This window comes from Salvelinus fontinalis, unplaced genomic scaffold, assembly GCF_029448725.1.
Source record: "Salvelinus fontinalis isolate EN_2023a unplaced genomic scaffold, ASM2944872v1 scaffold_0040, whole genome shotgun sequence".
Lineage (NCBI taxonomy): Eukaryota > Metazoa > Chordata > Actinopteri > Salmoniformes > Salmonidae > Salvelinus > Salvelinus fontinalis.
In genome coordinates this window covers 200,135-223,766 of record NW_026600249.1, presented here as the reverse complement: position 1 = coordinate 223,766, position 23,632 = coordinate 200,135, and the positions used below count along the sequence as shown (strand labels likewise).

The following is a 23,632-nucleotide window of genomic DNA, read 5'->3' as shown; positions in this document are numbered from 1 at the left end:
TGCTGTTATCTAATGAGAGGAAGAGACGAGTTATTTGACTCACTTTATTGTGTTAATGAATACTGATACACATCTCTACCACGGCATCTAAAACTCTCTCTCTCTCTCTCTCTCTCTCTCTCTCTCTCTCTCTCTCTCTCTCTCTCTCTCTCTCTCTCTCTCTCTCTCTCTCTCTCTCTCTCTCTCTCTCTCTCTCTCTCTCTCTCTCTCTCTCTCTCTCTCTCTCTCTCTCTCTCTCTCTCTCTCTCTCTCTCTCTCTCTCTCTCTCTCTCTCTCTCTCTCTCTCTCTCTCTCTCTCTCTCTCTCTCTCTCTCTCTCTCTCTCTCTCTCTCTCTCTCTCTCTCTCTCTCTCTCTCTCTCTCGTCTACATCTCCACGAACGCCATTCAGCAATGTACCCCTCAATCTACTGTAGGATGTCCATTAAAATAATCATATTTGATTTGTGTGGTTACATTTCATTGGATTATTGTTGGAAGTAAATGTGTTACCAGACACTAAACTAAGCAATCTGTATCCTCCTCTTCTAGACCACGTAACATTTCTACATAACAAAAACCTGACAAAGCTGTGATGAGACAGACCACATAAGCTACAGACAAGTACCACATTACTGGGCTTTGTCCTAAACGGTCTTCAACGGTCTCTGTCTGACTCTGTGCTCTTCACTGGCTATGAAGACAGGAAGGAAACCCCTGTTTTGGGGGTATTGGGACGTACCAAACCTCCTCTTTACCAGGGTTGGGGTCAATTCCATTTCAATTCCAATCATTTCAGAAAGTAAACCAAACTCCAATTCCTCATTGAAAAGTATTGGAGACAAATGGAACTTCCTGAATTGACTGGAATTGAAATGGAATTGACCCCAACTATAGCTAGATATGGGGGTTCATACTTCCATGGAGATATACTGTAGACGACAGTGGTATTGGTGTCCTGTGGGCCATCTCTTCCTCGCCTTCACATGCCAAGCTACCAGTGTTGGTCATCCCAGTCTGTCTCTGCCTACCAGTGTTGGTCATCCCAGTCTGTCTCTGCCTATCAGTGTTGGTCATCCCAGTCTGTCTCTGCCTACCAGTGTTGGTCATCCCAGTCTGTCTCTGCCTACCAGTGTTGGTCATCCCAGTCTGTCTCTGCCTACCAGTGTTGGTCATCCCAGTCTGTCTCTGCCTACCAGTGTTGGTCATCCCAGTCTGTCTCTGCCTACCAGTGTTGGTCATCCCAGTCTGTCTCTGCCTACCAGTGTTGGTCATCCCAGTCTGTCTCTGCCTACCAGTGTTGGTCATCCCAGTCTGTCTCTGCCTACCAGTGTTGGTCATCCCAGTCTGTCTCTGCCTACCAGTGTTGGTCATCCCAGTCTGTCTCTGCCTACCAGTGTTGGTCATCCCAGTCTGTCTCTGCCTACCAGTGTTGGTCATCCCAGTCTGTCTCTGCCTACCAGTGTTGGTCATCCCAGTCTGTTTCTGCCTACCAGTGTTGGTCATCCCAGTCTGTCTCTGCCTACCAGTGTTGGTCATCCCAGTCTGTCTCTGCCTACCAGTGTTGGTCATCCCAGTCTGTCTCTGCCTACCAGTGAGAAGACAAGTCTGTTTCCAGGCAGCCTCATCCTAATCTCTCATGGACAGACTACGTAACATAAATGGTAGCTGGCACCAGATTCTCCTTCTGGGTTTGCCGAGCTTAGCCTCATCCTTATCCCTACGGCCTTGTAAGTAATACTTGGTCGGTAACAGTGCTTCAGTGAGTCCTTGTCCCAGGGTTTGAGGACAGATAGAGTGATCTGATTGGTCAGTCTGTTATCTGTTAGTCTCTGACTGAAGAGGGAGTACAGAGCAGGGTACTACATACTGTGACATCATCCATCCACCCCAGCACTGAGCCGCTGCCTGCTTCCCCAGGAAATACTGTATGCTGACGTGTGCTTGTGTGTGTGTGTGTGTGTGTGTGTGTGTGTGTGTGTGTGTGTGTGTGTGTGTGTGTGTGTGTGTGTGTGTGTGTGTGTGTGTGTGTGTGTGTGTGTGTGTGTGTGTGTGTGCGCGCATCTCTCTGTGTCTCTGTGTCTACCTGTCTCTCTAGCGAGCATTAGCATTATACAGTATAGGATATGTATGACAGCCAGCGACTACAGAGGGGAGGGGGCACAGTGGTACAGTCCAGCAGGGTCAGTAGTAGTCTTCATAGTTCTTAGGGTTGAGGCAGTAGAGGATCCCCCCGCCGAAGGAGAAAATGGTAGCACCCCAGGCCAGGCCGTAACCCCAGTTGAACTCGTGGTATATGCTCATGCTGATGGTCTCAGTGAACTTGATGGGGTAGAGGACCAGACTGCAGCCCTGCAACACCACTGGAGCAGAGGGAAACAGAGGACATCTGATACACACATATCATATCTATATTGAAGGGGTACAGATATATTCATATATTACGTATGAATTAACTGTCTAACAAGGAATATGATATCAAAAGATAGAGACAAATACATGTGTTTGAGTTGATTTTATTTTTACAGGGACAGTGCACATTAATCTACGTTTCAGTAAAAGTGCCGGTTTTAGCCAGCCGGCTCATTTTCAACCGCAGTCCCTGGGCAGGTTATTAAAAACAATTACAATACAGACAATCAATGAGCAGTGAGCACAAGCAGAGCAACATAGGACAAGCAAGATGTAGCATGCAGACAGAGGAACATAGGACAAGATGTAGCATGCAGACAGAGCAACATAGGACAAGATGTAGCATGCAGACAGAGTAACATAGGACAAGCAAGATGTAGCATGCAGACAGAGAAACATAGGACAAGCAAGATGTAGCATGCAGTCAGAGAAACATAGGACAAGATGTAGCATGCAGACAGAGGAACATAGGACAAGATGTAGCATGCAGACAGAGTAACACAGGACAAGATGTAGCATGCAGACAGAGGAACATAGGACAAGATGTAGCATGCAGACAGAGTAACACAGGACAAGCAAGATGTAGCATGCAGACAGAGTAACACAGGACAAGATGTAGCATGCAGACAGAGGAAACATAGGACAAGATGTAGCATGCAGACAGAGAAACATAGAACAAGCAAGATGTAGCATGCAGACAGAGGAACATAGGACAAGATGTAGCATGCAGACAGAGGAACATAGGACAAGCAAGATGTAGCATGCAGACAGAGAAACATAGGACAAGCAAGATGTAGCATGCAGACAGAGTAACACAGGACAAGATGTAGCATGCAGACAGAGCAACATAGGACAAGCAAGATGTAACATGCAGACAGAGTAACACAGGACAAGATGTAGCATGCAGACAGAGCAACATAGGACAAGATGTAGCATCTAGACAGAGCAACATAGGACAAGATGTAGCATGCAGACAGAGTAACACAGGACAAGATGTAGCATGCAGACAGAGCAACATAGGACAAGATGTAGCATGCAGACAGAGAAACATAGGACAAGCAAGATGTAGCATGCAGACAGAGTAACACAGGACAAGATGTAGCATGCAGACAGAGCAACATAGGACAAGATGTAGCATGCAGACAGAGCAACATAGGACAAGCAAGATGTAGCATGCAGACAGAGTAACACAGGACAAGATGTAGCATGCAGACAGAGCAACATAGGACAAGATGTAGCATGCAGACAGAGCAACATAGGACAAGCAAGATGTAGCATGCAGACAGAGTAACACAGGACAAGATGTAGCATGCAGACAGAGAAACATAGGACAAGATGTAGCATGCAGACAGAGCAACATAGGACAAGATGTAGCATGCAGACAGAGCAACATAGGACAAGCAAGATGTAGCATGCAGACAGAGCAACATAGGACAAGCAAGATGTAGCATGCAGACAGAGCAACATAGGACAAGCAAGATGTAGCATGCAGACAGAGCAACATAGGACAAGCAAGATGTAGCATGCAGACAGAGCAACATAGGACAAGCAAGATGTAGCATGCAGACAGAGGAACATAGGACAAAAAGCAACAAGACAAAATCCATGAAAGCAACAGTGTTTCCACACCTCACAAGCTACAGACAACAGACAACATGGAAAACGGCAATACACAGATAGGGATTATGTTCACAAATCTGATTGATCTTTAGCCAGGTCTTCATGTTTTTTGTGACAGTGTGACCGGTGGTGCAGTTGTGTGTCTGATGGCAGTGTATTCCAGACATGGGAAGCTCTCACAGAGAAAGCGGATTTACTGAAGGTGCTTCTCCTTAAGGGAACTATACAGTCACCTCTCATGGCAGACCTTGTGGATCTGCTGCCATATGTTTGGGTTTTCTGTTTAACAAAAGTACTGAGTGGAGGGGGAGCCAGGCCTTTTAGGATCTTGAATACAAGACATGCGTCGGTGTATTGCACAAGATTTTCCCAAGTCAGGAGCTCATGCTTTCTGAGGATGTAACAGTGATGATGGCTATTGGGTTTCCTATCAAGCACTTTGAGAGCCTGTTTGTAGACAGACTGAATGGGTTTTAATGTTGTATAGCAATGTTGTGTGTGTGTGTGTGTGTGTGTGTGTGTGTGTGTGTGTGTGTGTGTGTGTGTGTGTGTGTGTGTGTGTGTGTGTGTGTGTGTGTGTGTGTGTGTGTGTGTGTGTGTGTGTGTGTGTGTGTGTGTGTGTGTGTGTGTGTGTGTGTGTGTTCACCTGCAGCGAACAGCATGACAGCGACCGGTCTGTTGAAGCGTCTCCGAGAGCCGATACACACGGACACCAGGACCACCAGGAAGGAGAGCAGGACCAGAGCAGCTCCGCCTAGCAACAAGGACAGGGTGGCGATCTGCCAGTCTAGAGAGAGAGAAAACATATAGAGTTAAGGAAAGAGGTAGAGGAGGGAAAAGAGAGGGGAGGAGCATACGAGAGATATGGAGAGAGAAAGGGGATGGGAGACCGAGAGGGAAGGAGAGATAGAGGGGGAGGGAAAGAGGAAGGGAGAGGGGGAGAGAGAAAGAGGGAGAGAGGGGGAGAGAGAAAGAGGGGGAGAGAGAAAGGGAGAGAGGGGGAGAGAGGAAGAGGGGAAGGGGGAGAGAGGAAGAGGGGAGAGAGAAAGGGAGAGAGGGGGAGAGAGAAAGAGGGAGAGAGGGGAAGGGAGAGGGGTAGAGAGAAAGAGGGAGAGAGGAAGAGGGGAAGGGGGAGAGAGAAAGAGGGAGAGAGGAAGAGGGGAAGGGGGAGAGAGAAAGAGGGAGAGAGGAAGAGGGGAAGGGGGAGAGAGAGACGCTGACCCGCATCTCACTGACACACATCATTGACTAAAGAGCATGTTGGCATGTTATCAACATCTATCTGCCATCATCTCAACCAACCCCACTAACAACATACAGGCAAGGCAACAACTACACCCCACCAACAACCCCACCAACAACTACACCCCACCCACAACCCCAAACCCACCAACAACATACAGGCAAGGCAACAACTACACCCCACCCACAACCCCAAACGCACCAACATCTACACCCCACCCACAACCCCAACCCCACCAACATCTACACCCCACCCACAACCCCAAACCCACCAACATCTACACCCCACCCACAACCCCAACCCCACCAACAACTACACCCCACCCACAACCCCAACCCCACCAACATCTACACCCCACCCACAACCCCAACCCCACCAACATCTACAACTTCACCCACAACCCCACCAACACCTACAACTTCACCCACAACCCCACCAACAACCCCAACCCCACCCACAACTACAACCCCACCAACAACTACAACCCCACCCACAACTACAACCCCACCCACAACTACAACCCCACCAACAACTACAACCCTACCAACAACTACACCCCACCCACAACTACAACTTCACCCACAACTACAACCCCACCAACATCTACACCCCACCAACAGCTACAACCCCACCAACAACTACAACCCCACCAACAACTACAACCCTACCAACAACTACAGCCCTACCAACAACTACAACCCCACCCACAACTACAACCCCACCAACATCTACACCCCACCAACAGCTACAACCCCACCAACATCTACACCCCACCAACAGCTACAACCCCACCAACAACTACAACCCCACCAACAACTACACTGCGTTCATCCACCTCTGGCCTGCTCGCCTCCCTACCACTGAGGAAGTACAGTTCCCGCTCAGCCCAGTCAAAACTGTTCGCTGCTCTGGCCCCCCAATGGTGGAACAAACTCCCTCACGACGCCAGGACAGCGGAGTCAATCACCACCTTCCGGAGACACCTGAAACCCCACCTCTTTAAGGAATACCTAGGATAGGATAAAGTAATCCTTCTGACCCCCCCCCCCCCTTAAAAGATTTAGATGCACTGTTGTAAAGTGGCTGTTCCACTGGATGTCATAAGGTGAATGCACCAATTTGTAAGTCGCTCTGGATAAGAGCGTCTGCTAAATGACTTAAATGTAATGTAAATGTAAACAACTACAACCCCACCAACAACTACAACCCCACCCACAACTACAACCCCACCAACATCTACACCCCACCAACAACTACAACCCCACCAACAACTACAACCCCACCAACATCTACACCCCACCAACAGCTACAACCCCACCCACAACTACACCCCACCAACAACCCCACCAAAAACTACAACCCCACCAACAACTACAACCCCACCAACAACTACAACCCCACAAACAACTACACCCCACCCACAACTAGAACCCCACCAACATCTACACCCCACCAACAGCTACAACCCCACCAACATCTACACCCCACCAACAACTACAACCCCACCAACAACTACAACCCCACCAACAACTACAACCCTACCAACAACTACAGCCCTACCAACAACTACAACCCCACCCACAACTACAACCCCACCCACAACTACAACCCAACCAACAACTACAACCCCACCAACAACTACAACCCCACCCACAACTGCAACCCCACCCACAACTACAACCCCACCAACAACTACAACCCCACCAACAACTACAACCCCACCAACAACTACAACCCCACCAACAACTACAACCCCACCCACAACTACAACCCAACCCACAACTACAACCCCACCAACAACTACAACCCTACCAACAACTACAACCCCACCAACAACTACAACCCCACCAACAACTACAACCCCACCAACATCTACACCCCACCAACAGCTACAACCCCACCCACAACTACACCCCACCAACAACCCCACCAAAAACTACAACCCCACCAACAACTACAACCCCACCAACAACTACAACCCCACAAACAACTACACCCCACCCACAACTACAACCCCACCAACATCTACACCCCACCAACAGCTACAACCCCACCAACATCTACACCCCACCAACAACTACAACCCCACCAACAACTACAACCCCACCAACAACTACAACCCTACCAACAACTACAGCCCTACCAACAACTACAACCCCACCCACAACTACAACCCCACCCACAACTACAACCCAACCAACAACTACAACCCCACCAACAACTACAACCCCACCCACAACTGCAACCCCACCCACAACTACAACCCCACCAACAACTACAACCCCACCAACAACTACAACCCCACCAACAACTACAACCCCACCAACAACTACAACCCCACCCACAACTACAACCCAACCCACAACTACAACCCCACCAACAACTACAACCCTACCAACAACTACAACCCCACCAACAACTACAACCCCACCAACAACTACAACCCCACCCACATCTACAACCCCACCCACATCTACAACCCCACCAACAACTACAACCCCAACCCCACCAAAAACTACAACCCCACCAACAACTACAACTTCACCCACAACCCCACCAACAACTACAACCCCACCAACAACTACAACCCCAACCCCACCAAAAACTACAACCCCACCAACAACTACAACCCCACCCACAACTACAACCCCACCCACAACTACAACCCTACCAACAACTACAACCCCACCAACAACTAAAACCCTACCAACAACTACAACCCCACCAACAACTACAACCCCACCAACAACTACAACCCCACCAAAAACTACAACACTACCAACAACTACAACCCCACCAACAACTACAGCCCTACCAACAACTACACCCCTACCAACAACTACACCCCACCAACAACTACAACCCCACCCACAACTACAACCCCACCAACAACTACAACCCCACCCACAACTACAACATACAACCCCACCAACAACTACAACCCTACCACAACTACAACCCCACCCACAACTACAACCCTACCACAACTACAACCCCACCCACAACTACAACCCCACCAACAACTACAACCCTACCAACAACTACAACCCCACCAACAACTACAACCCCACCAACAACTACAACCCTACCACAACTACAACCCCACCAACAACTACAACCCTACCACAACTACAACCCCACCCACAACTACAACCCCACCAACAACTACAACCCTACCAACAACTACAACCCCACCCACAACTACAACCCCACCAAAAACTACACCCCACCAACAACTACAACCCTACCAACAACTACCACCCCACCAACAACTAAAACCCCACCAACAACTAAAACCCCACCAACAACTACAACCCCACCAACAACTACAACCCCACCAACAACTACAACCCCACCAACAACTACAACCCCACCAACAACCCCAACCCCACCAACATAAATAGAAGAAGAAGGGACTAGAAAAGTCTTCAGTCAGTAATACATATTGGTTTAGTGAGAGGTCCAGCAGCAGCTGTGTACAGTAGTTATAGTAGACACTGTGGTCAGATAAGTACAGGAAATAGAGATGATCAATCTGTTACAAACAGCTGGCTGGGTTATCTCCTGGGCAATCATGGTGACTGGCTAGATTCTGTGAAGAGGAGAAGGGGGAGAGGAGGCTGGAGGAGAGGAGAGAGGAAGAGGATGGGGGAGAGGAGGCTGGAGGAGAGGAGAGAGGAGGAGGTTGGGGGAGAGGAGGCTGGAGGAGAGAGAGGAGGAGAGGGGAGAGGATGATGGGGGAGAGGAGGTTGGAGGAGAGGAGAGAGGAGGTGGTTGGGGGAGAGGAGGTTGGAGGAGAGGAGAGAGGAGGAGGATGCGAGAAAAGAGAGGGAAGGAGGATGGGGAGAGGAGGCTGGAGGAGAGAAGAGAGGAGGATGGATGGGGAAGAGGAGGCTGGAGGAGAGAGAGGAGGAGGATGGGCGAGAGGAGGCTGGAGGAGAGGAGAGAGGAGGAGGATGGGGGAGAGGAGGCTGGAGGAGAGGAGAGAGGAGGAGGTTGGGGGAGAGGAGGTTGGAGGAGAGGAGAGAGGAGGAGGTTGGAGGAGAGGAGAGAGGAAGAGGATGGGGGAGAGGAGGCTGGAGGAGAGGAGAGAGGAGGAGGTTGGGGGAGAGGAGGTTGGAGGAGAGAGAGGAGGAGGATGCGAGAAAAGAGAGGGAAGGAGGATGGGGAGAGGAGGCTGGAGGAGAGAGAGGAGGAGGATGGGCGAGAGGAGGCTGGAGGAGAGGAGAGAGGAGGTAGATGGGCGAGAGGAGGCTGGAGGAGAGGAGAGAGGAGGATGGATGGGGAAGAGGAGGCTGGAGGAGAGAGAGGAGGAGAGGGGAGAGGAGAGGAGAGGAGAAGGGAGGAGAGAGGAGGAGAGAGGAGGAGAAGGGAGGATAGAGGAGGAGGTTGGAGGAGAGGAGGTTGGAGGAGAGAAGAGAGGAGGATGGATGGGGAAGAGGAGGCTGGAGGAGAGGGGAGAGGAGGTTGGGGGAGAAGGGAGGATAGAGGAGGAGAGAGGAGGAGAAGGGAGGATAGAGGAGGAGAAGGGAGGAGAGAGGAGGAGAAGGGAGGAGAAGGGAGGAGAGAGGATGAGAAGGGAGGAGAGAGGAGGAGAAGGGAGGAGAGAGGAGGAGACGGGAGGAGAAGGGAGGAGAAGGGAGGAGAAGGGAGGAGAAGGGAGGAGAGGGGAGGAGAAGGGAGACAGGAGGAGAGAGGAGGAGAAGGGAGGAGATGGGAGGAGAAGGGAGGAGAGGGGAGGAGAGAGGAGGAGAAGGGAGGAGAGAGGAGGAGAGAGGAGGAGAGAGGAGGAGAGAGGAGGAGAGAGGAGGAGAAGGGAGGAGAAGGGAGGAGAGAGGAGGAGAAGGGAGGAGAGAGGAGGAGAAGGGAGGAGAAGGGAGACGGGAGGAGAGAGGAGGAGAAGGGAGGAGAGAGGAGGAGAAGGGAGGAGAGAGGAGGAGAAGGGAGGAGAGAGGAGGAGGGAGGAGATAGGAGGAGAAGGGAGGAGAAGGGAGGAGAAGGGAGGAGAGAGGAGGAGAAGGGAGGAGAGAGGAGGAGAAGGGAGGAGAGAGGAGGAGGAGGGAGGAGAGAGGAGGAGAAGGGAGGAGAGAGGAGGAGAGAGGAGGAGAAGGGAGGAGAGGACACAGTTAAAGATCTACAGGAGGAAAGCATGTACAGTTCTTCCAGCGATGTGAGTGGAGAAAAACAACAAGAACTCAGGACATTGATGATGAAACCTGAAGAAACAAGTGATGTGGGTGTTTATCTTCCCTGAGATCCCCTCTTCTCAGTCAGAGTGGTTTACAACAGATGAAGAGGGCCATTTCCCACACTAACTGTACCCTTGTCTGTATGCATTAACCAGAGGCTGTATCCAAAATGGCACACTATTCCCTTTATAGTGCACTACTTTTTGACCAGGGCCCAAAGGGTATCCCATAGGACCCTGCTCAAAGGGAACAGTGTGCCATTTGGGGTGCCCTCAGAGAGGAGGAGCCTAACGTTGGAGGGGTTTATGTTTCAGCTGTAGTCACGGTGTTCTCACGGTCACTGCTCTCAGCCTATCAGAAGACACAGCCAGGGAGTCAGCCTGGTTAGAAAGAGGACCACATGGTTGTGTTATGGTCGGGCCGTACGGTCAGTTGGGGAGTGAACCACGGTCACTACTCTCTCAGCCTATCAGAAGACATGGTTAGTTCCAGAACCGGGGTGGAGGGAGTCATGCTGGTTGGATGGACTGTGTGTTTGTGTAGTGGTCCGACTGTATGGTCAGAGAGGGAGTGGACCAGTGGACACGGACACTAGGCAGGGAGATGGGTTACGAGGGGAACAAGAGAGAGGAAGAGAGACCGCTGAGTGGTCTTCATGTTCTGGTCGGTACCAACAACTACATGTGTATTGTGGTTCCCACTTTAAAGAACTGCAGCCACTAACAGGAACAATACCATTTAGACCATGGACTCAAAGTGACTCTGAAGAGCCATGTGAAAGAAGTTCCCTGAGATGTGGCGCTGAACCTCTCTCTTCCACAGGACCCTGTTGGATGGTTTCACACCTCAGTAGGTTTAAAGGAAGGAATGTGCAGCAGCATGTGACTGCCTGGATTAGAGCCCTGGACATGTTTCTCATCACTGTTTGGTTATTAGAGGTTCTGACTGGTCACTTCTTACACGGATTAACCTTTTACTGCAGTGGGTTAAACCAGGGTCACACAGAGTGTTTCTTGGTGGTCTTAAACAAATCTACTTTGTAACAAAAGTATCCACCTCACACACATGGTTATGGGTTTAACAAAAGAAGAAACCTGGTATCATGTCAGATATAAAGTTGAAATGTTTTACATTTTGAATTTGCATCCCAATATTACACTTTATTAACATGACAGAAAACTGAAATAAAACAAAGCCGTTTGACATTTAAAAAAGTGTATTAATTATGAAATTCTGAATAATATGAATAACATTCCCCCATGAGGCCACTAGAGGACGATTTGGTCATTTGACTACAGGAAAGGTATTAAAGATTATCCATACATTGCGTCTTAAATTGCCTGTACTTGTGCACACATCTGTGTGTGTGTGTGTGTGTCCGTGTGTGTGTATGTTCGTGTGTGTGTGTGTGTGTGTGTGTGTGTGTGTGTGTGTGTGTGTGTGTGTGTGTGTGTGTGTGTGTGTGTGTGTGTCCATGTGTGTGTATGTCCATGTGTGTGTGTGTCCATGTGTGTGTGTGTCCATGTGTGTGTGTATGTCCATGTGTGTGTGTATGTCCATGTGTGTGTGTGTCCATGTGTGTGTGTATGTCCATGTGTGTGTGTGTGTGTATGTCTCTACGTCTCCATAGTCCCTGACTCCATTAATGTCAGCAGGAACATTATGTCAAACTCATTCCACAGAGGGCAGAGTGTCTGTGGGTTTTCACTCCTCCCTTGTACATGATTGATGAATTAAGGTCACTAATTAGTAAGGAACTCCCCTCACCTGGTTGTCTAGGTCTTAATTGAAAGGAAAAAACAAAAAAACTGCAGACACTCAGCCCTCCATGGAATGAGTTTGACTCTCCTGTCCCAGGGGGTCCTTCTCCCACTGTGGCTGTGGGATGCAAACCATCACCATATTATTTCCCAGTGTTCATTGAGAGGCCACAAATAGACCAGAATCTTCTGGGGACCTCTCTCTGTTAGAGCATAAAGGATGGGAGGAGAGGAGAGGAGATATGTGAAGAGATGCAGAGAGAAGAGGATATTAGTCTGCCCTGAGCCCAATCTGCCTGTCCTTAAAGAGAGCTAGGTATCCTTACCACACGGAGCGACCGACCGCAGCGAATCAGTGTCTGACATGAAATATTCACCAGTGTGGAGAAAGTCTGATAAAATAGGTCAGTCAAACTAGCCAGGCTCTTTAAAAACATCCTGACATAGGAGAGGAATGATCCTGTCCTCCATTGAGGAGGGAGGGAGAGAGGGAGGGAGGGAGGGAGCGAGGGAGGGAGGGAGGGAGGGAGGGTAGGAGGGAAGGATAGAGGGAAGGAGGGATGGAGGAGGGAGGGATGGAGGGAAGGAGGGAGGGAGGGATAAAGGGAAAGAGGGATGGAGGAGAGAGGGATGGAGGGAAGGAGGAAAGGAGGGAGGGATAGGGGGGAGGAGGAGGGAAGGAGGAAAGGAGGGGGGAGGAAGGGGGATAAAACAGCAGCAGCACATCACTGTGGATCAGTCATGCATTAACTGGAGAGTTTGGTGTTCGTGTGTGTGTGTGTGTGTGTGTGTGTGTGTGTGTGTGTGTGTGTGCGTGCGTGCGTGCGTGCGTGCGTGCGTGCGTGCGTGCGTGCGTGTGTGCTGGAGTTGGACTAGCACTGAATCAGATAGTGAGATCTACAGAAGAGATAGAGCTGTCATTAAACTATTAGAATTTTAATTGAATTTCTAAGTGGCAGCATCGTCATTACAGAAATCCCCCTCTGGTCAAAACACGGGATAAACTCTTTCTCTCTCTACAAAATGGTCTCTTACTGTTTCCACTGCCTGATCTGTCTGAAACACACAAACACACCCTGTAGAGGGAGAGAGAGAGAGAGAGAGAGAGAGAGAGAGAGAGAGAGAGAGAGAGAGAGAGAGAGAGAGATTGGGGAGAGAGAGAGAGAGAGATGGGGGAGAGAGAGAGAGAGAGAGAGAGAGAGAAAGAGAGAGAGATGGGGGAGAGAGAGAGAGAGAAAGATGGGAGAGAGAGAGAGAGAGAGATGGTCTTTATTGTATTGAAACTTCTGTATGTGTAATGTTTACTGTTAATTCGTTTTGTTTGTTTCACTTTTGTGTATTGTCTACCTCACTTGCTTTGGCAATGTTAACACATGTTTCCCATGCCAATAAAGCCCCTTGAATTGAATTGAATTGAATTGAGAGATGGGGGGAGAGAGAGGTGGGGGAGACAGAGAGATGGGGAGAGAGAGAGGTGGGGGGGGCGAAAAAGAGAGCGAGAGAGAGAGACAGCGAGATGGGGAGAGGGAGAGGTGAGGGCGAGAGAGAGACAGAGAGATGGGGAGAGGGAGAGGTGAGGGCGAGAGAGAGACAGAGAGATGGGGAGAGGGAGAGGTGAGGGCGAGAAAGAGAGCAAGAGAGTTTGAGTTTTTATAAAACCTTTATTTTCTACTCAATTGTTAACATCAATAATGACACACTGCCTTTTCAGAAATGAAACAATAAAAGTAATTCCTACACAAAATAAATAAAAATACAAAAGAACATATACAATCAACTTATTTCCTCAGCAAAAAATAATTTCCCCTCCTCTACAAAACAAAGCGCTCCTTCATATGTCCACTTCTCCTCAAACACAGGGAGATCTTTTACAGCTGAGAAGAACTCAAAATCCACTTTTATTCTTGCTTTCACTAATCCTTTAAAAACACATCTTATATCCTTCTCATATCCCGTGTCTATTTTATGTTTCCTACTCAAAAAAATTGACATCTTAGCTTGTCCCAAAATAAAATTTAACATTTGACATTTTCTTTTCTGTTGCTTACTATATTGAAACCCCAAAATAAAAACATTGTTATTAAAAATCTCACCTACAGCTCTAAACAATGATTCCAGTATTTCCAATAAAGGTTTTATCCTCTCACACTCCATAAAACAGTGAAAAATGGTTTCTCTTATATTACAAAAAGGACATCCATCTCTAACATCTGAATTAATTACAGATACAAAAGCATTAACTGCAATAATGCCATGTAACACCCTCCATTGCATATCACCAGTACCCTTTTGTAACGGTGGTTTGTACAGTGCTCTCCATGCTGGCTTTACCTTGTCATCAATTCCCAATTTTACCCTCCATGGAGTGTCTTTTCTATTTTTCAATTTCTCTTTGTTTAACACCTTAACACACCCCCTATACAAATCCTTCCCATTCACCTCATCCAAACCCACCTCCTCCAACCCTCTCAAATCCAACAATATGCCCTTTCTCTCTGACTCTGTGATATTTGGTGTAATCCCTAATCTTGGAAATGAGACGTCTTCATCTTGTTCCTTCTTCTTGTGGCTATTAAGCATTCCCCACTCTTCCGCTGACAGAGCTTTCCTGCAGCTTCCCAGCATTTGTCCAACAATCCTTTCCGACCTCACCCCCAAATGTTCAGCCAACCGTCTTCCATCCATTAAGTCGGGCCCAGCCATTGCCATTAACTGTCTTAAGGTGATTATTTTTCCCTTCACCAGAATCTTGGAGAAATGTGGAACAGCTGCAGTTGTACAATCCAGTCTTGCCCCAAACACCAGAGGTTCCTCCAACAGCCAATGCACTGACTCCGCTGAAGTTCGTCTGGACACCTTCATTATGCTCCACACTCTGAGAAGGCCTCTGTAAAACGGAGGTACTCCCTCCCTAGAAATCTGGCTACTATCAACCAGAAATAAAGCCTTCTTTAAACCTAAACCTCCAACCCTCTGTAACACAAGGCCTGCTACCCCCCTCCACACCACATTTTCCTGTCCATAAAGCAACCTTTGAATAAACTGAAAACGGAAAGCAGCAGCCCTACTAGCAAGATGTACCAGACCTTGTCCCCCCTCCTCTTTTGACAAATACAAAACACTTTGTGGAACCCAGTGATATTTATCCCAAAAAAAATCCACCATAATTGCCTGTATCTTAGCCAGAAGACCAGATGGTGGTTCTAAAACTGCCAACCGATGCCATAATGCAGAGGCAATCACATTGTTAACTATAATAGTTCGCCCCCTATATGACATTCGAGATAACAACCAACGCCATCTCCTCATCCTCCCTTCCACCATTTCAACCACCCCAATCCAATTTCTTTCCATAATCCCCTCATCTCCTAAGTACACTCCAAGATACTTAAACCCTCCCTTACACCATTCCAATCCCCCCGGCAAAGCCATGATCCCTCCAGACCATTCTCCAATCTGTAAAGCACAACTCTTTTCCCAATTTACGTTTGCCGAGGATATTCCCCTAAACCGATCAACCATTAGACTCAAACTATCCACCTCCGCTTGATTTTTCACTAAAACAACTACATCATCAGCGTAGGCTGAAAGACGAATAGGAGGAATATCCTTGGAAAGGTACACCCCTTCAATGCGACTTCTAATGCTATTTAGTAGTGGCTCTATAGCAATGGCATACAGCATCCCTGATAAAGAACATCCCTGCCTAATACCTCTACACACTTTAAAAGGAGCACTCAAACCACCGTTAACTTTCAATACACTTTCAATGTCACCATATATCACCTTTATCATGTCAATAAAACCAGAGCTGAACCCAAACGCCTCAAGCGTATGCCATAAATATTGATGTTCAACTCGGTCAAATGCCTTTTCCTGATCAATTGAAATTAGACCTGCATCCAACCCAATAGCCCTAGAGATGTCCAAAAAGTCACGAATCAGAGAAATGTTATCCCCTATCTGCCTGCCAGGAACACAGTAGGACTGGTCCGTATGTATGATCTGCCCCATCACCTCCCTCAGCCTGTTGGACAAAGCCTTGGACAGGATCTTATAATCAGTGCACAATAAAGCCACCGGCCTCCAGTTTTTCACCTCCCTAGGGTCTCCCTTTTTGGGCAGTAAGGTGAGGACAGCCCTTCTGCAGCTTAATGGTAGTAACCCTCCGGTTAAACTATCACTAACCACTGCCAGCCAATCTTCTCCCAACATAGTCCAAAAAGACTTAAAAAAGTCAACGGGAAGCCCATCAAAGCCTGGTGCCCTTCCATTTTCCATGCCTTGTAATGCAGAGTATAACTCCTGCAAAGACAATGGTTGCTCAAGCTCAACCTGAGCTTCTGCATCCACCTTTGGGAGCCCATCAAGGAACTGCTGTGTCACTGTTTTATCCTCTTTGTACTCACACTTGTAGAGCTCAGCATAGAACTCTACTGCCCTCTTTCTAATTTCACTAGGGCTAGTGAGCTCTTGTCCAACAGCTGATTTGAGACAATGAATAATTTTTCTTTGTCCATTCTTTTTCTCTAAACCAAAGAAAAATTTGGATGAGGCATCCATTTCAGATATTCCCTGAAACTTACTTCTCACCAATGCCCCCTGTGCTCTGATACCCAGCAGGTCTGCCAATTCAACTTTTTTTTTCTTGAGTGCCTGCGTATGGCCTCGATCTCCTGTGGTCTCAACCAACGTCATGAGTTCCACTATTTCAAACTCTAGGGCTTTCATTGATCTGATGATATCCTTGGTGACATTCCTCGTGTATTGATTACAAAATTGTTGAATCTGGATTTTCCCTATATCCCACCACTGTTGAATGGATACAAAACTGTCCTTTTGAGACCTCCACCTCTCCCAGAAAAAACAAAAACATTTCCTGAAGTGAGCATCACTCAATAAAGTTATATTAAAATGCCAATATGCGCTTTTGGGTTTTACATCATTAATGAACACCACCTCTGTTATTAAACAATGATCAGAAAATCCCACTGGGGTTATCACACTTGATTTACAGACCTGAGATTGATGCTCAAAACAATAAAACCTATCTAACCTTGCCATAGAGATGATGTTCTCTCTCACATGCGCCCAGGTGTACTGCCTTGTGCCTCCATTTTGACTCCGCCAAATATCACACAATTCATGTGTTGCAATGAGGCGTTTTAAAAAGGTCCTTGAGGCTATATGAGGTTCTTGGTGATTTCTATCTAAATCACTGACTGTGCAGTTAAAATCCCCAGCAATAAATAAATAATCTTCATTGTTACATTTCTCAATGGTATTTGATAATGTCTCTAAAAAACATACCCTCTCAACTCCCACCACTGGGGCATAGACATTTATCAGACACATAGTGATGTTTTCATACCTTGCCCTAACTTTTAATAACCTCCCCTCAACTACCTCTTCAACCTCATAAGACAAAGGCAAAAATCCCCTTGAGAACAATATAGCCACACCCCCACTTTTAGAATTTTTATGACTACACACCACTGTCCCCCCCCACTCCTTTTTCCACATAACTTCATTTTCCAAATTACTATGTGTTTCTTGTAGAAAAATTATGTCACTTCCCTTTCCACTAATTAACTCATACACCATGGCTCTTTTTTTACCATCTCTTCCCCCATTTACGTTTAAAGAAGAAATCTTAAAACTGCTCATGGATGAAATAAAAATAGAGAAGATGATACATCCACCCCATCTCTTTACAGAGTTAAAACTGAAACTAAACTCTTTCATTTTCTTTCGAATTTACATCACTTATCACTCTCGTGACCACTTTCTTGAGTCTAGCAATTTCAGGGCTTTTCAACCCTCCTCCTGTAATTTTTGACATCAGAAACTTTGCTGATTCAATAAACAATTCACTTTCAGGGAAAAAATCATTGACATTGTAATCCTGCATATATTTCTTCCCTTTTGTCACCTTCAGAAATTGACGTATCTTCTCAATTCCATATCTCCCTTCCACCCCATTTATCTCGCTATACTGTTGTGACGCGTCAGATGACTCACCCTCGCTGTCCTCCCCAGATGAAAAATCCCCCATCTCTACCACTTGTTCATCTTCAACTGACTTATCACTCTCTACCTTTCTCTTAGAACTAGACCCTTCACCCCCCCTTACATTCTTCCTTTTACTCCTCGGTATTTTGAACACATCTGCTTCTTTATCCATAATTTCGACCTCCTCTTGCCCTCCAATTTCATTCTCCAGCACCACCTCAGCGACTGCAGTCGCAATCTCACCACCTGTTTCCCCTCCCTCTTTTTTCTGATCTACCACAATTTCCACCTTATCCACAATGCCTTCTTCTCCCACTTTTCCAACCACATCTGCCCACCTTCTCCCTTCCCCTGCACCCTTAGCATTTTCATCCCTTCGCGGTGGTGCGTTATTTGCACCAGCACTATAACTACTACCTGTCTCAGCGCGCTCATTCTCGGGACAACTGCGCACCAAATGACCCTCTCTTCCACAACCAAAACATTTCATTGATTCAGTCGAAGCGTAAAATACGTAATCAAATCCATCAATCTTAAAACTGAACGCTAAATTCAGTTCATCTACGTCCTTTTTTAATATCATGTGCACTTGCCTCCTATGAGACACGACATGTTTCAGCAACGGAGATTTGCATCCAAAAAGAACCTTCTTTATTGTAGATACAATTTGACCATGACGCGCTAACTCTCGCTGCAACACTTCATCTTTAACAAAAGGTGGCACATTAGAAAGTATCACTTTTTTCGCCGGATTCATAAGCGGAAACACCTGCGTCTGTGTCTCCCGTAACACAACACCCGTCTCAACTATTTTATTCACCTTTTCAATAGAATCTAAGAAGATCACTACGGCGCTATTCATCCTTGAGGCTGATTTTATGCTATCATACCCAATGATAGCACCGACAGCAAGACTACATTCTTCTACTGAACACCCGGTCTCGGCTAGAATCTTCACGCCATGCCTCCTACTAAGTCTTTCAAACTCTACACATCCGCGAGTGGCCATTAGAAACCAGCCCCACCCGCTGGTTGTGCCCTCGCGAAAAAAACCACAAACAACCTCAAACAATCCCACCACCCTTATACGTGCTTAATGATAGTTAACCAATATACCCTAAAAACAACTAAACTAATCACTATATATATATACATACCAAAACCCAATAGAGTGAAAAGAATTTCCATTCGCTCTCACAAACACTCCTGCTTGAGGACTCACTCCCAGCATGCACTCCGAAGAGAGAGAGAGAGAGAGAGAGAGATGGGGAGAGGGAGAGGCCTGCCACAGGCCACAGCTGGATGAGTCCAGGCTGCACTTTCAGTGGATGAGAAGCATTTTGATACATCATATACTGTCAAGAACATAAACATATTCCTTTAGAGACTGAAAATATAATATATGGCACTCAACAAATGTAAATTACACCAGATAACAACATAAAACAACTGCAGAAACTGAATTAAATCTAGATAAACTATTTATACAAAATGTGAGAAATTGAGACAAATGTGAAGAGGAAATGTATAACTGTGAAAGTGACTCCGTGCTCAGAAGAGGGGTTCAGTCAGGCCCTTCATAGCCCTCTGGGGAATGGAAACCCCATCACATCAAAATTAAGTGTGTGAATGTAGCACCCAGTTGCCCTAGTAACTAATCTCCAGGCATTTGCCCCCCTGGGAATGTGCTGCTCAAAGTTATGCTCCTGGCTGTCTGAGAGAGCAAACGTGGGAATTCAACAAAAAATGTAAAAAAGCGGAACGAAAAAGCCCCAGCTGGATTGGTGAGCTGGCGTGGAAAATATCCCACGCTTCCCAAAGCGCGTCTCCAATGAGCAAATAAGGTTCCTCCTCCCCAAAGAGTTCCTCCATGTGTCATCTAGTCATTCTGGAACAGTCCATATTCTAGTTTTAGATGATAAATGGATTCGTAAAGCTCAACTGTTTCACCTGTAGGTGAATTTGCAAGCCAGGCACAGGGGCGGGACATGGCTGAGGCAAGAAAAATACACATCTTAAAGTAAATATTTGAGGTCTGTCTGTGATCGAGATGCTCTGCTTTTTTATAACACCACATTAAACCAAACAAGTCCTGCAGGATCTGGTTTGATCTTGACTATTGCCTGGTTATGTAGTCAGGAGCTGCAAGGACATAGGAGAGCTGCAAAGAAGTACATAGGAGATCTGCAAAGTAGGACATAGGAGAGCTGCAAAGAAGGACATAGGAGAGCTGCAAAGAAGGACATAGGAGAGCTGCAAAGTAGGACATAGGAGAGCTGCAAAGTAGGACATAGGAGAGCTGCAAAGAAGGACATAGGAGAGCTGCAAAGAAGGACATAGGAGAACTGCAAAGAAGGACATAGGAGAGCTGCAAAGAAGGACATAGGAGAACTGCAAAGAAGGACATAGGAGAGCTGCAAAGAAGGACATAGGAGAACTGCAAAGAAGGACATAGGAGAGCTGCAAAGTAGAACATAGGAGAGCTGCAAAGAAGGACATAGGAGAGCTGCAAATTAGGACATAGGAGAGCTGCAAAGAAGGACATAGGAGAGCTGCAAAGTAGAACATAGGAGAGCTGCAAAGAAGGACATAGGAGAGCTGCGAAGTAGAACATAGGAGAGCTGCAAAGAAGGACATAGGAGAGCTGCAAATTAGGACATAGGAGAGCTGCAAAGAAGGACATAGGAGAGCTGCAAAGTAGAACATAGGAGAGCTGCAGCTGGCCCAGAACAGAGCAGCACCTCTTGCCCGTCACTGTAAACAGAGGGCTAATATCAACAAGATGCATTCCAGTCTCACTTGGCTTAAAGTAGAAGACAGATTGACTGTGTCACTTCTTGTTTTTATGAGAAATATTGCTGCGATGAAAATAACAAATGGTCTGTATCATCAAATAACACATAGTTCTGACTGACATACATACCCCACCAGACAGTATTGTATAGAGCCATGGTTACATGGAACCCCCCCCCCCCATCAAAAATGTACCAAGCAAAAACTCTTTAAAACAACACCTCACAACGCCCCTCCCCTACCTGACCTAAATAACTGCTCTATGTAGAATCATATGGTATATTTTCAACGGATGTCATTCTGTCCTCGAGCTGTTCTGGTCTATTATAGTTATTTATTACGTCATGTTTGACGTTCTGTGTGGAGCCCAGGAAGAGTAGCTGCTGCTTCAGCAACAGATAATGACGATCCAAATAAAATCCTAAAATGAGCCTGTCTTGCTTAATAAATCAAATCCCAAACAGACTTGGACATAAAGAGCAGCAGCAGTTGTGTGTGAGCTGGCCAGGGAGCGGAGAGGTGGGTGTGTAAAACAGCGTCAAACAGATGACGGGGGACGGAGAACAAAGCAGCACCGGGCGGTCAGAGAGACTCCCACAAGAGATGCTTTGTCATGGCGACAGGACTTAACTGAATCTCCGTAAAGGCACAACTTACTGCACCTATGCAGACTATACACCAGCCTCTCAATTCCTTCTTTATAGCATCAATATTATCATAGGTTAGACTATGTATGAATGGAAACCAGTAACCACAAACAAAGCAAGGTGAATCCTGCGCTATAATTAGTTGGTTAGGCTACAGATGACGGCCGCGCCACTGGGTCTCACCCACCTGACTCCAGCGTGCTGTTGCACTGCCAGATCTCAGACGAAGCTGCTTTCCAGCACGCCTCCCACAGTGAGAAGCAGTACTGGTCGTCAGCGGTCACCCATGCCGGGCTCATCACGGCTCCAACGTCCAAGCACAGCGCCAGGAACACGCACACCAGTCCCACCAACTTCAAAGGCGTCAGCGCCGAGACGCGCACCTCCTCTGTCTCGCTAACAGATGAAGACATTGTTGCAGGTTTCCGCTGACTGGGAGACTCGCCAGGGAGTTATGCTGCTGTCTGAGGTCGAGTTTTGGCTTCTAGAATTCCCCCAATGATCCGTGTTTACATGTAGAATCTAAAGGGGTCACTGGTGATGAGAGAGAGAGAGTCCCACCACTGCCGCTCCTACCGCTCTGCCGCTGCGCTGTAGCTGATGATGATGCCAGTGCAGCGCACCGGTTCCTCCGTTCCAGCAGTGACGTAATGACATCGCTGCCTGAAAATTCTCTCCAAGACACACCGGTCTTCAGGGTCTTTTTGAGCCTTTCTCTCCACAAATCGCTGGTCGTACATTAGAAAGTGAAAGCTGGCAAGGGAAATCTATGTGGGATTCTCTGCATCAGTGATAGTGACAGTGTGATTGCAATCACTCTATTGACAGGCCAGTGACTGAAGTTTGCTGACTCCGTTGATTTTAGCCAGGGGAGGAAAAGTCACTGCTTCAGCATTAAGACTCCCAAAGACACTGCAATAAAAATGCACTCACTTCGAATTAGACACACAAACAGGCAGAGAAACAGATTGGCAGGCAGGCAGCCAACAGACAGACAGGCAGGCAGTCAGGCAGACAGAAAGGCAGGCAGCCAACAGACAGGCAGGCACACAGTCAGCCGACAGTCAGGCAGGCAGAAAGGTAGGCAGCAGACAGATAGGCAGGCAGCCGACAGAGACAGACAGACAGACAGACAGACAGACAGACAGACAGACAGACAGACAGACAGACAGACAGGCGACAGACAGACACTGCATGTACCAATATACAGTATATGCAAAAAGACAGACCCCCTATTGCATAGGACTTGTTACTAACATGAGAATGGTAATAGTGCCTTAGATTTACATAAGTAGGCCTGTCACACTCGTTCCTGTCACACTGGTTCCTGTCACACTGGTTCCTGTCACGCAGGTTCCACTAAGAATACTGTGAGTCGCCAGTCTACTTTTAACAGCCTATTGTTCCAGAGTTGGGAGTTTGAAGTTTCTCTCAGTAGTTTCTTCACTCTCTTCCCCTGGTTCCCATGACAGCCAGGCAGCAGCACCTGCTGTGAACAGTCTCATAATGGGAGTTAATATGATCCTGCATTAGCATATCTCATATCCTGCCTGCCTGCCTGCCTGCCCGCCTGCCCGCCGTCTCAGTTTCACTCCACCCGGCTCTGTTTCAATAGACTGTCTGCCGAGACCTGCCGCTGACGAGGAAAGGTGCAAAATGGGTTTGCAGCTTACTTCATGTTATTACACACACACACACACACACACACACACACACACACACACACACACACACACACACACACACACACACACACACACACACACACACACACACACACACACACACACACACACAGAGAGAGAGAGAGAGAGAGAGAGCATTAGCTGTGGATTAAGGGAAGGAATTATCAGTGAGTCACCTAATTGCTTGAGGATAAATCAATAGAGACAGAGCGCTGGAGACCACAAAGCATCTGGATGAACAAGCAGAGAACCAGACGGAGCGCTGGAGACCACAAAGCATCTGGATGAACAAGC

At 47.3% G+C, this 23,632-nt stretch overlaps 1 protein-coding gene across 1 annotated transcript; it reads right to left on the bottom strand.

Moving 5' to 3' along the window:
- Positions 1-315: 315 nt before the first annotated feature.
- Positions 316-22,407, bottom strand: LOC129842425 (transmembrane protein 47-like). The gene is made up of 3 exons (XM_055910986.1): positions 21,841-22,407; positions 4,656-4,796; positions 316-2,340 (listed from the first exon to the last, which is right to left on the bottom strand). The coding sequence occupies exons 1-3, from the start codon at positions 22,064-22,066 to the stop codon at positions 2,162-2,164; spliced, it is 546 nt and encodes a 181-aa protein (XP_055766961.1). The 5' UTR covers positions 22,067-22,407; the 3' UTR covers positions 316-2,161.
- Between the last annotated feature and the right edge of the window lie 1,225 nt (positions 22,408-23,632).